Source organism: Pyxicephalus adspersus, chromosome 11 (genome assembly GCF_032062135.1).
Source record: "Pyxicephalus adspersus chromosome 11, UCB_Pads_2.0, whole genome shotgun sequence".
Lineage (NCBI taxonomy): Eukaryota > Metazoa > Chordata > Amphibia > Anura > Pyxicephalidae > Pyxicephalus > Pyxicephalus adspersus.
The window spans coordinates 5,801,573-5,818,386 of NC_092868.1; the positions used below are offsets into that span (position 1 = coordinate 5,801,573).

The 16,814-nt window shown below is 41.5% G+C and overlaps 1 protein-coding gene across 5 annotated transcripts in view; it reads left to right on the plus strand.

The window, feature by feature from the left end:
• The window catches only part of USF2 (upstream transcription factor 2, c-fos interacting), a 26,138-nt gene extending 9,732 nt beyond the window's left edge, over positions 1-16,406 (plus strand). Inside the window, exons 2-10 of one of the 5 annotated variants that reach the window (XM_072425582.1) lie at positions 6,422-6,468; positions 7,023-7,138; positions 8,343-8,462; positions 9,229-9,382; positions 9,891-9,978; positions 11,179-11,237; positions 12,603-12,697; positions 12,787-12,915; positions 14,751-16,406. In XM_072425582.1, the coding sequence (XP_072281683.1) occupies positions 6,422-6,468; positions 7,023-7,138; positions 8,343-8,462; positions 9,229-9,382; positions 9,891-9,978; positions 11,179-11,237; positions 12,603-12,697; positions 12,787-12,915; positions 14,751-14,840 (898 nt within the window). In that variant the 3' untranslated portion in view covers positions 14,841-16,406. Of the gene's footprint in view, positions 1-6,421; positions 6,469-7,022; positions 7,139-8,342; positions 8,463-9,228; positions 9,383-9,890; positions 9,979-11,178; positions 11,238-12,602; positions 12,698-12,783; positions 12,916-14,750 lie in introns of all 5 variants that reach the window. The other 4 variants (XM_072425583.1, XM_072425581.1, XM_072425585.1 and 1 more) reach the window with 4 other exon arrangements.
• The last annotated feature ends 408 nt before the right edge of the window (positions 16,407-16,814 follow it).

A 16,814-nucleotide genomic window follows, 5' to 3' on the forward strand; every position in this document is an offset into this window, starting at 1 on the left:
AAAAGGGGGGGCTGTCTTATTTGATGGCCCTGCCTTATCATCGGGGAAACACGGTAGAAGAACCTGGGGTAGAAAGGATTTCTTTAAATGGTTTGCTATTTGTCAAATGTTTTCATTCTTGGACCATTCCAAGTTTGCTGAATCTCTCTCCTTTATTAAATCAGTTTTGTTGTCAGTGCTCAACCCAGAAATGTATTTAAGCTGGGTGGGAATAAACTGTAGATGGGGGGCAACCCCCCTGTATTGTCACCCAACTGTTCATTAACCACCCAAAAATAGCCGGGCGAGAACACTTGTGTGGACACATCAACTCAAACCCTTTAGAGATTATTTATGGTTCATTCAATGTTCTACCTACTGGGTGGTGTAAAGATTAGTTGTGTTGGCCTATAGAGCTTAAGGTTGTGCAGATTTTATTAAAAACATGGTATACAATGAGGGGAGATCGAGCTTCTTCGTTGAAGTCCTTGTCCCCAAGTTCTAAGGCCACATACACACATCAGATGATTCTTGTCCGATAATCGACTCAGGATATCACTGATATCAGACGAGAATCTGGTGTGTGTGTGCTGCATTCGTCATTCATAAATCCGACAAATGGTCATAATGGAAGTGAAGGGGACAGAGTGTGCGGCGGTGTGCCGCTCCGTCGCTCTCCTCCTTCCATAGAGCAGAACAGTGTTGTATGTATAACGCTCATTCAGTCTTTTGTCGTTGGAAAGGATCATGAAAGATCAATTATTGAGTGTCTGTACGCAGCCTAAGACATGGAGTTAGAGAGGTAGGAAATAAAGGGAGAATATATCCAACAGCCAAAGGAGGGTTGGCGGTTGCATTTATTCTTCAGGCTTTTCTTTTTCCCTTTGTTAACCATTAGTTCCTTGATTATAGCATTTACTGGATCTTCATGTCTATGCTCACTCCTTCACTGTATCTAGTATGGGTGTTGCAGTCATGGTGGACTTTAAAGAGGAACTAAACTCTTTAGGTTCCCCTAAACAAAAAAATGCACTTACCTTTTATCCCGCAGGTCAGTCGATCGGTCTGGAGGCATCTTTCATCGGGTACTGCGGCGTCCCAGCATCCGTCTTCATGTCGGTGCGCCAGGCATCGCCATCTTCGCCTTTTCCGGGGGTTCTTCCTACTTCACCTGACCCAGACGCGAGATCGGTTGAGGTAGATGGGAAAAAAACTTGCCGATCTCACTGCGCATGTGTGAGATCGGCAATTTTTTTACCTTTTCAAGAAAAGGCTCCTTCTGCCCGAGCATCTCTCAAAAGGGAGCACCCAAGAGCCTCCCGGGATGCGTGATGTAGGTATCCCGGGATGCTTTGCGCTCCCATTCATTCTCGATCCTCTAGGCCATCAAAAATTGGGGGCCGTGCTGCACCTTTTTTTAAAAAAAAAAACAGTATTGCACCTAAAAAAACAAAACAGAATTTTTACTTAACATAAAAAGAATTGTCTACCATTTTATGTAAAGTGAAAATTGTGTGTTTAGGTACGCTTTAAATGTGTTCATTTCTTACTACAAAGGACTGATGAGACTAATTATTTGCACAATATTTAGTTTGGTGTTGTTTTGCTTATGGTAAGTGACCACTTTCTCGTTGGTTATGTCTTACCAAAACTCTTACTGCAAAGGCACTAGGCAGGGTTCATGTGGGTGATATTTGTAACCCTGAAGCACTCCTGTTGGTATTATTAATATTTTTATTATTACATAGTATTTAGATAGCGCTGACATATTACGCAGCGCTGTACAACGTCCATAGTCATGTCACTAGCTGTCCCTCAAAGGAGCTCACAATCTAATGTCCCTACCATAGTCATACATCATTAACGCAGTCCAAGGTCAATTTTTAGGGGAGAAGTCAATTAACCTAACTGCATGTTTTTGGAATGTGGGAGGAAACCAGAGTACCTGGAAGAAACCCACACAAACACGGGGAGAGCCAGCAAACTCCATGCAGATAGTGTGCTGGCTGAGATTCTAACCTAGGACCTAGCACTGCAAAGGCCGGAGTGCTACCTCTGAGCCACCATGCTGCCCTCACATATAACTATGACTGGGTTGTAATTCCTGGAGAGCTAATACCTCTGTGTGTGTGTGTGTAGCCGGTGTATCATTTGTCCTATGGCTGCCCGGGTAGAGTACAACACGGATTATTTTTATCCCTCACTTCTCATGTGTCTATGTTTGTAAAGACCATTGATAATGTGCACAGCGTACGTGTAGTGCATTGACCTCGAGTTGTGTTACAGCTGTCCATGACCAACATTCAGTCAGTGATCTCCTAGAAATAAGAGACCTAATTATATATTTCGTAATGTTGTTGGTTAAGTTAGGAGGATCCATCATGCACAGACGGGACTCATTGTAGGCGGTGTTCAACCCAGAATTTCTTTTGACCTACCTGGCGGTAATCCGGAGTGTGGCTCGGGGTCAATTTGCATTACAAAATATGGTAACCCCGAGCCTGGCCTGCAGCTGCGTCCCCTTGGCAATGCCTGGCATCTGTGTCCCCTGGCCCCGCATTTCTGGCGTTTGAACCTTGGCGACGCGAAGCCAGGGAATGCAGATGCCGGGCGGGTATTCGATGCGTGTTCGAAGTATTTTTAAAAGTCAAATGTACCGCTTTGGCATTTAAAAATCCTAAAATAATCGTACCGCCAAGGAGGTGAAACTGGGTGAGAAGAAATTGTAGGCAGGTGGCAGCTTCTGCCTAGGAAGAGTCGGGTCTATTCCAACTCTTTGGTAACTGCCAGGTGGTTACTGAAAAGTGCTGGGATCCAATTTCCAAGGATCACAAAGTATCGGAGCTGATAACCAACTTCATTTACCTGATGTCCTGTAAGTACCTTGTTTCCTAATTACTAAAAACAGTTTTGTTTGGCTTTTTTGGACACTGCTTAAAGAATTCATTTTCTATTTGAAGTGGAACTCCTGCATGGAACTTTTGCCATGCAGGCAGCTGGGTATTGCAGAATGGGGACAGGCAATGTCTCTTCTCCGGTAACTTCTCTTGATACCAAATGGCTTCCCAGCTGTCAGATTTTGCGTGCGCAAAATGTCCAGCATCGAATACCAGGAAAACCCGGCTGAACCGGCTTCTCTTGAACATGCAAAGAATTAATGAACTTCCTGCCATCCTGGCACGGCTAATTGTCTTCAGGAAATGATGAAGGAAGATGGCGGCGCCCTGTGATAGCACGGGCACAGGGGAATAATTGCAGATTAATTTCCACTTTAATCCAACCCCTGCCATGGTGTTTTAAAGGAAAGAACATTCCAATGGAGTGATGGCGCAGGGGTCAGTTTGCTCAAGAATTTCCCAACCTTCCAGTGGGAAGAATGTCTCTACAGATGGCCTAAAAAAGATCATTGGTGTCACTTATACTGACCTGAGAATTACAAACTGCTCATTGCTCAAGAAAAACCTAGCAAACCTCTGGAGGAACCCTGGTTGAAAAACACATTGATGCGATCATTTTCCAACTAGACCATAACTGGCCAGGTTGGGTGAAGATCACCTTCTATCTGCAAGTTTTAGATTCTAGCAGAGTTTCTGCTTTGCATATATAAAGTAAGGCCTGTCATCCGCGCTTAGAATCAGCCACCGAGTTGTTAACCCGCAATCTGATTTATATGCAAGGAGGACGCCGTTCATTAATTCAGAAGCTGACAGCAGCTAGAATTAGAAGTGAAATGACTTCAAAGGCTCAGTATGAGCGCAATTACCGGGAGCCGGCACCTGCACTTCTCTATGTGATGTCTGCTCGGCACAGGCAATAACGGTACGGCGCCATATCAGCGGGGGAATCCCTGCAGACACTTCGCTCAATACAACGCTGCCATAGGTGTGCAAAATTACACAAAGATCTAAGAGATTCATTAGCCTTCCTAAATTGTAATCAGTTCTTCGTGTATCATTTCCACCTTCATGACACCTCCTACCTACCAAAATATCACCTGCAGGTAATAAATTAGCAAAGTGAAGAATTTCCCATAGTTTTTTGTTTGTTTATTAAAGGGAACCCATCGCTGTCATGGATTTGTCAGTGGTGTCGTTTGGGCTTGTAGAATTTTACCATCCTCTGCAAGCTGTCATCAGAGTATTGGGGAAGGCTATGGCCACCCCTTGATGGGGAAATTATAATATTTATTTTCCTCAAATTCATTGCAGATTTTCTGCAGTATGAAACGCCTACCATATATGAACTGTGTGCGGGGCACCTCCATGTTGCCATATTGGTGAATTGCTGTGTTTGACTACAGATGGAACGCAAAACATTTATCATTTTAGCGCAGTCTGTCTGCATCCTGCATGGTTATGTCACACTTTTTGGCAGCAGAAAATGAAATGCCTATAAAACAAAGGCCTTCTGACTGAAGCTGAGTCATGAGATACAATAAGGCACAGCACGCCAAAATATTATGGAAGCAACACCCACCGTACAATAATATTTAGACATGGGAGAGTTTCCTCGCAGAAGTCTATGCATCAAAATATTCACATTTGAAGAGTTGGGCTACGTACACGTGTCAGATGATTCCAGACCGATTATCACTTCAGAGCTGATATCGGATGAGAGTCTGGTAAAGCGCTCCTCATTCCGAGGACCGTCCTGGTGGATCTACAAAGGAGGAACAATCAAAATAAAAGTGAAGAGGTGAGAGCTCCATCGTTCTCTCCTCTTTATAGAGCAGAATTTATGTACAGCACTCATTTATGCATCATGAAGAATTTAGTCGTTGGAAAGGATCGTGAAAGATCCTTTCCAACAACAATTATTGCACGTGTGTATGCAGCCTTTGAGGGGTGCTGGAGATACTGAGGTGACGGAGACTAGGGATTGGTTGTTTTTGGGGTTCAGACCTGGTCTTTTGGTGTTTGTAGTATCTGTTCATAGAATGAAAGGAGAACTAAAACCTGATACATCCACCTGTTCCCATTTTATATGAGGACAACCGTTATCGTCTTCTCTTCCTCCTTGGCCATCTTGATTGGCTGGGCTGGGATGCCATAACTCCCACCAGGCATGCAGGAGTTCATTCAGTCCCGGGGAACCCAGGATTGCTGGGAATGTGTAGCTCAGCAATTTCGACAGCTGAAGCAAGCCATCAGGCAGGTAAAAATGCTTATTGCAGAAGATAAAATGCCTGTTGCTTTCTGAAATAAATCCCAGCCTAAAACCTGCAGCTTTTTATAGTGTAACCTGAGTTTCACTTTCAGCCGCTTGCACTGACTTGCACTGCAGTGACCACAATGTATCTCATATCTGCCCGTCATCTTCTCCGAGTCTCAAGGTTTAGGCCTTCGTCTGTCTTTCTTGGCCAGGATGACATAACTCCCTTGTATTCGCACGAGACCTACAGTCAGTCATTACTATATATATTATATATTTATTAATAAAATCTATGCTCATAACAATGAAAATCACAGTATTTAGAAAAGAGGGATTAGTTGGCAATAAGGTTAATTACAAGAAATGTACACGTATATATCTTGAACTTTGTTGTAGCATCACAGAGTTCAGATATTTAAAACTATACAGATCGCTTCTAACATATGAAAAATTAACTGTTCAATCAAGAGTTTGGCCCGACGCGTTTTGCCAGTTAGGCTTCCTCAGGGGTACGATAAGTGTTTTAAAAATAATAAATAAATGGACATATATGAAAGTTATATACATGCATATATGAAATAGATAAATGTAGAAAAGTGTATGTATGTATGTGTGTGTGTGTGTATATATATATATATATATATATATATAACAGTAGCTCCAAGCTATGTGAACTACTACTATATATTTCAAATATACATGTATGTAACTTTCATATATGTCTGTTTATTTATTATTTTGGACACATTTAGACACACTTGATTGAAACGGTTAATTTCTCATATGTTAGAAGGGATCTGTATAGTTTTGAATATCTGAACTCTGTGATGCTACAACAAAGCTCAAGATATATACATGTACATTTCTTGTAATTATTCATGATGTTTAAAAATATATACATAATTACCCTTATTGCCAACCTAATCCCCGTCTCTTTTCTAAAAATATTTGAATTTATTTCGGGGTGGCAACAAACTGCTACATTTCCAGAAACACTTATAGAGAAGACAGAGACAGTATAAAATCCCAGCCAAGCCAACACACTAGACAAAGTGATTCCATCCTGTTGTACTGGCTGGTCCTCAATGGCATCCCTTGCTGCACCTACTAATATTATAGCACAGGCATGCCATGGCTACACCCTTACAGCAAGATGTAGAGCTCTCAATAGGGCGCCAAGCCCTGCTACTGTGAGGTCAGGTTTAAGTTCCTGTTTTGTTTTGTTTTTTTAAGTATGTCCTTTATACATGTGCAAATTTATATAATAAATTCTGTTCTCTTTATTTTGCAGTCATGATAAAGGACAGGACACAGATGAAGTGGTAGAGTTACATGACGGTAAGTCATTCTGGGGTTACTATTTCTTATCAAATGTTAACCTTATAGGCTGACTACAAAACGATATAACGATAACTCTGATGACATCATCCTGCTGTATGTTTTTTTTCCCAAGACAATAAGTTTCTGTCATGTGAACAGTTCTGTAGCTGCTTAGGTTAGGTCACCGTTATTATTTTCTGATGATTTTGTATCTGACTATACTACATGTGTTACATAAATCAGTGTTCAACCCAGGCAACCCAAACTGTATGGGAAAACATTGTAGGCGTGTGGCAGCCCCTGTATTGTGACCCAATTCTTTAGTAACCTCCCATAATCAGCAAGATGTTACTGAAAAGTGCCGGGTGGTGCACCCTGCTAAAATAGTCATTTGCAGTTGTGTTGTTTAATACGAGTAGACCTTTGAGGGGGTTTGTGAAGTTATTGCTGAATCACGTTGGCTGACTTAGCCTTAGCTCAGGACTGTGATAGCCATTCATTCATACATACATGTAGACTGGGAATTTAGTTGTCTTTGAGTAATAAACATAATGTTGTTTTTTTGTTTGCAGGAGATGAGACGAGCGCTGACGAGCATACTGCGGTGGCCATTGCTACTGTCCAGCAAGCAGCCTTCGCAGACCACAACATTCAGTATCAGTTCCGCACAGAGAACAATGGCGGTCAGGTATCAGGAATTTCTTTTTTCTGCTTGTAGAAAACTGTAAACTAAAGCCTGCTGCAGAACAATATCAAATATTGCTTGTTTGATGCGCAGTCCAGAATGGAGCCCAACTATTTCCCAAGTCATAGCTTTCACCCTGCCATGCCCGTGTCTTAGACTGCCTTTCACTTAAAGTGGAACTAAGCCCACATTACTCACCTATCCCTGTTCACTTGCAGGGGACCACCATCCTTTCCTTTCTCTTCTTCCTGTAGATGTTCTTTGGTAGGTGTGCAAGACTTCATTCATTCCCAGCATGCTCAGGGGATGCCGGGGTTGCTGGGTATCCTGGCAGCCAAAGCTGATGGTGCACGTGTGACTCATCTTTTTTGCCAGATACCCGGAACGATCAGGCAGGTAGGAGGGATTATTGCAGAAGCGACATATCCTGTCCTTTTCTGCAATAATGACCAGCCTGATCGTGGATTCTTAAAAGTAGGACTCCTGCTTTAATGCAGGACTGTGGAGTGAGATTTGGAGCAATTATTGTGAACCTGGATTTAGAACTGACAATTGTACTGCTTCTGACTCCACAGACCTGCTTTAAAGGTACATAGGGAATAAATGGAACTATACTTGCAAGCTGAGAGGTTCTTTTGTTACTCAAAGGATAGGCTATGCTTCTTATACAATAAAACAAACTTACTTGCCTGTTAGCAATCATTTTCTGAATGCACCCTGATCTGAGCGTGCTTCTATAATCTGGAAATGTATAAACTTTGGTGTGCTGAAGAATTTACATTATTCTGGCCACATCAATCAAGATGCCTAAAAGCCCGGAAAAGGACTGGGTGAAGACGCAATGGAACAAGGAAAGAGGAGTTTCCCTTTTCATATCCCCATCTATTTCCACATTGTCCAAGATTTCAGATCAGCGGTTCTCCTTTATCAGATGCCATGGCAAGTAGGCTTTCCACCCTTCACTGACTGGCAGTACTGCAAAGCTTTCTGCACACAGTGTAATGAAAAGGTTGCCTCTTTTTGGGCTGCCTGAGCACTGCATAGGTAATAAAGCACCTTGGGAATGGCTGTCTCAGGAACAATAGGGGTATTCCAGTTGTAAACTGACTGCTCAAGTTGAAGAATGTGATTGTGGTCATATAGACTATCATTTCTCTCTTCAGTTTCTCCACTTGATAACCATTGGTTAATTTCTTGTCCTCCTCAGGTAACATACAGAGTAGTCCAGGTGACAGATGGTCAGCTGGACGGTCAGGGCGATGCGTCAGGAGCAGTCAGTGTGGTTTCTACCGCAGCCTTTGCTGGCAACCCACAAGCTGTAGCACAGGTGAGAGTTAAAGATGCAGTGCTAGCAATGCAATGTCTAAGTTTATTTAAAGAGGACCTGTCTGTTCACTAAATACCCATCACTTACCTCTGTGTGTAAATTCGGTAAGAAGACTAAATGTATCTTTGGCCATTCTCAGCTGGTTCCCTCTTAGAGCTCTTTGTTATATATTGCAGCTTGCCAATCCTTAATGTGCTGGTTTCTTTAGCTATCAATTTTCACGCCATCCTCAGCGAGTTCAGAAAATACTTGCTAGAAACAGCATCCTTGTCACTTCATGTGAGCTGATTATGAAGCACAAATAATCTATAATGTTACTTTCCACTTTAAACTACTAACCCCCCCACACACACATGTAATGGAAGTCAAGGAGAGGAAGACACATTTGAAGTCCAGCCTGGGTAACAACTATGGCTTCGACCAGAGAAGTGTTGTCACCCTAGGACGGGTAGCGTTCTCATCACATAATCAGCAGATGATAAAAAAGAAAGTCTGAAAAAGCTGTTTTTGAGTGGTTACTGAAAAGTTAGTTCACAGTACAGGTGCCACTACCCGCCTACAGCTTCTTCTATAAGTGTTTCCAGCAAAGAACATGGGTAAGGAAATAATTTCCTTGCCCTACAAGTAATAACTTTTGGAGTCCTACGTGAACACTGTACCATTTTGATATATTAGAATGAGATGTGTGTGTGTGTGTGAGGTTTTGCAAGTAAAAGTTTGCATTAAGATATTAACATATTGATTATTCTGTCCCCGCTTGTCACAGGCTGTCATCCAGAACCCTTTCAGTAATGGCGGAAGTCCTTCAACAGATGCCGTCAGCGGGGAGACACGATTTGCGTACTTTCCAGCGTCTTCAGTTGGGGACACCACAGCAGTATCTGTGCAGACAGCTGACCCTGCACTGGCTCAAGCTGGAGGTAAGGAAACCTGGCGTATGCTATATAATAGAAATTGTACATACAATACAACAGTATTCTCTCCAGAATTTTTTAAGTTGGGTGGGAGCTGTAGGCGAGTGGTGGCTTCTGTATTGTGACCCAACTATTCTGTAAGTACCCAAAAAACAGCCTGGTGTTTACTGAAAAGTGCTGCGAGGTGCGCCCAACTAAAAAGAGCCAGAGAGAACACTGAACTTTGTCTCACCTTCACCAGGTGAAGCGCTGTCTGCTGCAGCCTAGGATTTGACTCTTTAATCATTTAGGAGGCCAAGCTGCTATCAATAGGTGGGGGGTGGACAAAATCACTAGCTCGCTTTTCATGTTTCTTGCATGGCACAGCAAGGAGATCTCTTTCCTGAATTATTCCTGAATATATATTTCAGGGCAATACCTGGAGGGCCAAAGAACATAGTTGCGGTGCTGTATGGTGTTTTCTTGATGTGTATAGTATTGTACTTCTCTAACAACCTCATTGTCTACATTTTAGGGCAGTTTTACGTCATGATGACCCCTCAAGATGTGATTCCCGCTGGAACACAGAGGACTATAGCTCCACGCACTCATCCCTACTCTCCGTACGTATCGATGTGCCTGTTGATTATATATTCCAGAACTATACGGGTGTTTTGTCTTCACACCCATAACCAAAACTGTTTTTTCCGGTTTAGGTGTCCTCCTGCAGTGCTTTTTTGTAGACTAGCAATTGGTTATAAAGCTGAAAATCAGTGCTAATACATTTATGTGAACTCTGTGAAGATCTTAGTCAGTTCAATCAGCGCTGTAAACTAGACACAATGCACAAAGAAAGTGTGAGTTTGGCTTTAATTATCTTTAGTTCTTTCAAGACAGACGGCAGTGGTTTCTGGTACAATACCATGTTGGATTTCCATTAAATCAGACGTAAACACTAACGTCAACCAATCGAGCATTGTGTTGTCTTCTGTGATTGGTTGGCAATGATACAGATCACGCACAAATCCATGTTGTCACCTCATCTGTGGAGCCCGATGACCCCAATACTTCATTCAGGTGTGCAACCTCCCTGCTGAAGATCTCTAGAACTCACCGCCCCCCGTATCTGCTATAATCAACCACTAATGGTGCTGGAGATTGATATCATCACATGACCAGAAAAAGAGGAAAACAAAAACACGTGACTTGTAACCAATCAGGGCATGGAAAATATTTTAAAACCACTCCTACTCCTTTGATTGGATAACAGATTACGTCCTGTTTTTGTTGTTCTCTTTGACTGATGATGTCAGTCTCCCATAAGCCTCTGCAGTCTCCTCTTCATTGCCGTGGCAATGAGTTTAGAAAGGATAAACAAAAGTAAAACCTGGATAGATCAATTTAACCCGGGCTCGTATCATCCATAACACCAAGGTGAAAAGGTGAGTTTATGCCTGAAGTATAGTTCTCCCTCATAGATAACTGATAAATGTGTTTTTGTACAAGCTTTATTTACCTTTACCAGTCATGCTTTTTCATCGATCATGTGACCAGGAACCACACTGAATGTCTCTGTCTAGGGCTGCAGCTGTCCCATTGGCCGGATCCCTCACCCTGGTTGAAGAGGCATCGTATCCTCATCCATATCCACCGAATTGTAACTTGATGTGGATCTTTTGTGAAACCATTAATATCTGTCTTATCTTTGCAGGTTGATTTTGGTGCAGAGCCCCTGTTGATGCCGCCATTGTCACACGCAGCGCCACCTAATGTTTGTCCGATGTAAAATAATAGACTTAGTTCAGTTTGTCATTTCTTTTTAGGAAAATGGATGGAAACAGAACTCCACGTGACGAGAGGCGCAGAGCTCAACACAATGAAGGTAAGCCATTGGCTATCCCCACCCAGCTCTCCTTATCCTCCCCGGCTCCTTTTAGCTTGGCGCACCACCCGGCACTTTTCAGTAACAACCCGGCTGTCTTTGGGTCATTAGTGAAACATTGGGTCACAGTACAAAAACAATAGAAATATATAACATACTGAGGCGTCAGCAAAAGAAAGTTGGAAAAAAGTATGGGGGGCAGTAGAAAACTGACAGAAATAAAGGGATTACTTGATTCCTATGGCAACAACTCTGAATGCTATATTGATTGTGTTGCCCCACTCACCTACAGCTTCACCCCACCCAGCCCAAAAAATTCCTAGCAAGATCATGCGTTGTCTCTGGAACCCACCACACCTATATAAGCTTGTTTGACATCATTTTTCAGTACTATGAGCCTCTCTTGCAGATATAACAGCCTCCATTCTTCTGAAAAAAAAGTGTTTCTGTAATATTTGTCCCTTTTTATTTTGTATTTATATAGCGTTGACACTCAGCGTTGTACAAAGTCCATAGTCATATCACTAGCTAAAGGAGCTCACAATCTAATTGTCCCTACCATAGTCATATGTCTTTAATACAGTCTAAGGACAATTTTAAGCCAGTTATAAACTAACTGCATGTTTTTGTAATGTGGGAGGAAACCAGAGTACCCGGAGGAAACTCCGACACAGGGAGAACCTGCAAACTCCATGTAGATAGCGTCCTGGCTGAGATTCGAACCTGAGACCCAGAGCTGCACAGGCCAGAGTACTAACCACTGAGCCACTGTAGACACAAGAACATTTCGGATATTACATGACCAAGGTTGTCTGTACATGACGAGATTTCCCTGAGCACTAAAAAAATTGATGCAGCTCAATAGGTTTACGCACGGTACACATGGCAACCAGAAACTTGCTGCTATGGCAGCCCCTGTATTTACATGGCAATAGGTTCATGTTGATGGGGAAATGTCAAGTACAGCACTAAGACTGAACAACCATATCTGTTCTTTTACACTACATCTTGCAGAATCATGCCGGTATACCAGGCATTCTGACTGCAACCGCCACAAGAGAACTAATAGTCCATTCTTCCCATTGCAAGGGTGCAACCCATAGGAATGTATCAATGTGTCATCATTCAGTAATATCACATCCACTCACACTGTTCAATATATCTTCATTGACTATTCTTTATCTGAGCCACCTAGATTGTAAGCTCTTCTGGGCAGGGTCCTCTCCTCCTGTGTCACTGTCTGTATGTGTCTGTCATTTGCAACACCTATTTTAATGTACAGCAAGGCTTAATATGTTGGTGCTATATAAATCCTGTTTATTTATAATCTGATATTCTGATTCTGACCGTTTTGCTTCTTCACAGTGGAGAGAAGGCGAAGAGATAAGATTAACAATTGGATTGTCCAGCTGTCCAAAATCATTCCAGATTGCAACACAGAAAGCAGCAAAACAGGAGCAGTAAGTTGAGTTCTTCTGTCATGTCTGCTTTCATTATTCTATATAATACCTTAATAAAAAAAATCACAAATGTGTTCTATTTCCAGCAGAGCAAAGGCGGGATTCTCTCCAAGGCTTGTGACTACATCCGCGAGCTGCGTCAGACTAACCAGCGTATGCAGGAAACGTATAAAGAAGTGGAGAGGCTGCAGATGGACAATGAGCTGTTACGTCAGCAGGTCAGTCACCACACGCTGGTGGGCAATGGACCTCATTACCGTCGTCGTGACTTTTAGGAATTTATATTTTTACTCATTTAGGTCTAGGGATTTTAGGTCAGACTGCTGTAGAAACAAAATGGTTTCAAACAAATTTGCTATAACAAAAAAAAAAAAAAAATATTATAATATAGCCATATATACACAGTAGCTTTATATATATATATATATATATATATATATATATATACTTTTTTTCTTTTTTGTAAACCTTCAATGGAGAACTGGGGGTGCCTTGGATTTTCTTTGGAGTGAAGGCCTGATTTATTAACGCTCTCCAAGACTGGAGAAGATAGACTATCATAGGAGAATCTGGGTGATCTAGCAAACCTGGAATGAATCTGGTCCAGGCCAACTGCTAGCAAATTATTTTTTAAGAAACCCATTCCAGGTTTGCTGGATCATCCAGCTTCTCCCATGATAGTCTATTTTTTTCCAGACTTGTAAAGCTTTAATAAATTAGGCCCAATGTGTTATCATATCAGTACAAGGAGTACCGGTATCTGCACCATTTTTTGGAAACAATATGACTGGCTGAGCTTTTGTGATGCAACTCCTGCATACGTGTGCAGTTGTTGCTTGTTATTTTTAGTTTTTCAGTTTCCACTTTAAACCTATTTCATAGTGAAATTAGTTAGAGGAGGCGTTAGTCCCCAGTGCATTATTCTTTCACAAATCATTTTAGACAAAAAAGAAAAAGGAACTTGTTATAGTGACGGCCACACTTCTCATTTTGCATTTAAAAGTAAGCAAATAAATAAGTTCCAGACTATCATGAGGAACCTGGGATGATTTTATTGCTCCTTACAGTGACGGTCAATGGAGGAAAATGCCGTCCTTACAACTCATATCAATCATTGGTGTTGGTTGTTAAGAGGAAATTTCCCAGGGAACCCCCAGCAAGCTATGGAGGAACCCTGGCTGAGAACTTCTCAAGTAGTCTGGCTCAGCTACAACATAGTTACATAGGTTGAAAAAAAGACATCAAGTCCAATAGGTTCAACCACTAGGGAAATAAACATATCCCAAATATAAAACCCTATGGACATAGTTGGTCCAGAAGAAAATAACCCTGGTACAATTCGCTTTAACGGGGAAAAAATCCTTCCTGATTCTATGAGGCAATTGGATATTCCCTGAATCAGCAGTCTCTGTTATCTTTTTTTTTAACTCCTTAATCCCCAATTATATTCTGTGCTTCTAGAAATCATCCAGCTTTTTCTTAAAGCAATCTATAGAACATATGTTCACAGACCTTACAGTGAAGAATCCCTTCCTTATCCGGAGCTTAAACTTCTTTTCCTCCAGACACAAAGAGCGCCCCCTTGTTCTTTGTAATGATCTCAAAATGAATCATTGGGAAGAGAGTTCTCTATATGGACCATTTATATATTTATACAGAGTGATCATATCCCCCCTTATACGTCTCTTCTCAAGGGAGAATAGATTCAGTTCAGCTAATCTCTCCTCATAGCTGAGCTCCTCCATTCCTTTTATTAGTTTAGTTGCCCTTCTCTGCACTCTCTCCAATTCAACAATGTCCTTTTTGTGAACTGGTGCCCACAACTGGACTGCATATTCCAGATGTGGTCTGACCAATGCTTTGTACAGGATTATGTCTCCATCTCTGCAGTCTATTCCTCCCATAATACAAGAAAGTACTTTACTAGCTTTACATATTGCAGCTTGGCATTGCATGCTGGTATTAAGTCTATGATCTACCAGAACCCCCCGGATCCTTTTCTATCACTGAACCCCCAAATTACGTACATGTGTAACATGTTTTTTTCTTCCAGATTGAAGAACAGAAGAATGAAAACACATTGTTGAGAGCACAGCTGCAGCAGCACGGCATTGAGATCGTGGAAGAGACTCAGAGGTCGTAGATCTGTCACAGAGCCACCAGTGGGGATCTTTTGGTTTTCTTTCTTTTTTTTTTAATGTTATTTTTTTTAGGGATTAAAATTGCCACAAAGAAACTTGTACATTAGCACCCTTTCCTTTTACTGTTGCCACCACCACCACCCTGCCTCTTCCCTCAGCCTCCCGCTTCCCTTTTTTAACGTATTGTGTCAAAGATCCTCATCGATCCTCAAGATGGACATCTGGGAATGCACACAGAGGGGGTGGTGCGAGGGACAAACGTGGGTCTTCCAGAACCCCTCCACCTCCTGAACTAACTAACTTCTGACCAGGCCTCTTCACTGCCATCAGGACCTGAATTTGGCTCTTTTTGGATGAATTTTCCGAGTGAGAGGGTTATGAAGTACATCGCTTGTTTTTTCTTTTATAAATATATAAATATGAACCTACCTTTAGACTTTTAGCAATGAAAACATAGATAATCTCCTTTCATCCCCCTCCTTCAACCCTTATATCCTTTTTGCTTTCTTTTTAAAGAAAAAAAAAGCTAAAAACAGCAGCTGTGACTGTATTGGAAGGATGGAAGAATAGTTTTAGATAAATGGGGGAATTCCATATTATCATAAGAGCGCAACTGCTGCTAGAGAGGCACGAATTATTTGCCTGCAAGCTTCGGAATTTCATTTGTAATGACGCCCACAAAAAAACCTGTTTTCTACCCTGCTCCACCATCTTTTTGCAGCAACCTAAAATGGCCACAAGGTGGCGAAGGAGAGCTATGTATCAAGCAGCTCCTGAAAAGCCTATGCATCAAGTTTGGGGGTATTTTTGTTTTGTTTTTTCTTTGCTTTCCAAGGCCTGTAAACATAAGAGCTACTAAAGCAATATTTCATGGGATTACCATCAGGTGTATCTATGCACTTTATCCATCTCTCAGCAGCATTAAGTGGAACTTTTGCTCCCTTTCTCTTATTTTTTTAATCAAAAATCACAGATTTTATTCTGCTGGTCTAGTGCCATCAACAGCTTCCTGGTGACAAAGGCTGCCATTCTTCTAGAATTGATTGGCATGTGTGAGCACCACTTGGTTCTGTTGTGCTGTGATCCTAGCTGTGATGTTGCTCCCCCTCCTGGTGTCTATGTGAATGAAAACCTGGACCCGCTGGAAATGGGTAGGACGACACCAGATACTGAACCAATGAGAGGGAAATTGGATTTTTATTATTTGATGTAGGGGGAAATAAAATTAAAATAATAATAAAAAAGCTGGTTCCACTTGAATTGCTTCATTTGATCCCTTGCCATTTGTAAATGGCTTTATTTTTTTGGGTTTTATTGCCTGTGCAAATGCAGTCTTCGGCTACTGGGAGATCGGTACAGATGGCTGCATTAAGGTCTGCTTGCTGCATAGCTCTTACACATTTAAAAAAAAAAAAACTGGCATGTTGTAATGAGTTTTCATTTTTTAATTTTGTTTTATTGTACAATTGTTTCATGCACAGAGCTGGTTACAATTAATTTCAGATCCATTTAAAAGTTGCTAGCAAACAAAATAAGTCAATCTCTTATATAAAAAAAAATAAGAAAAACTGCTTGTTGTTTTACTTTTTTTTATGACTGATAATTATAATAATATTTATTAATATAATACAGTATATAGTGCCGGCATATTTCGCAGCGCTGTACAAAGTCATAGTCATGTGACTAGCTGTTCTTTAAAGGGGCTCACAATCTAATGTCCCTACCATAGTCATATGTCATTACCACAGTCTAAGGACAATTTTGGGGAGAAGTCAAACAACCTAACTGCATGTTTTTGGAATGAGACCCTGCAAACTCCATGCAGACAATGTCCTGTCCGTGATTCCAACTTGGGACCTAGCGTTGCAAAGGCCAAAGTGCTAACCACTGAGCCACCATGCTGCCTGAACAAAATATAAACTGATAATCTGTCACTTGGTAATTAAATTGTCATATATAGCCAAATCCCTCATGTG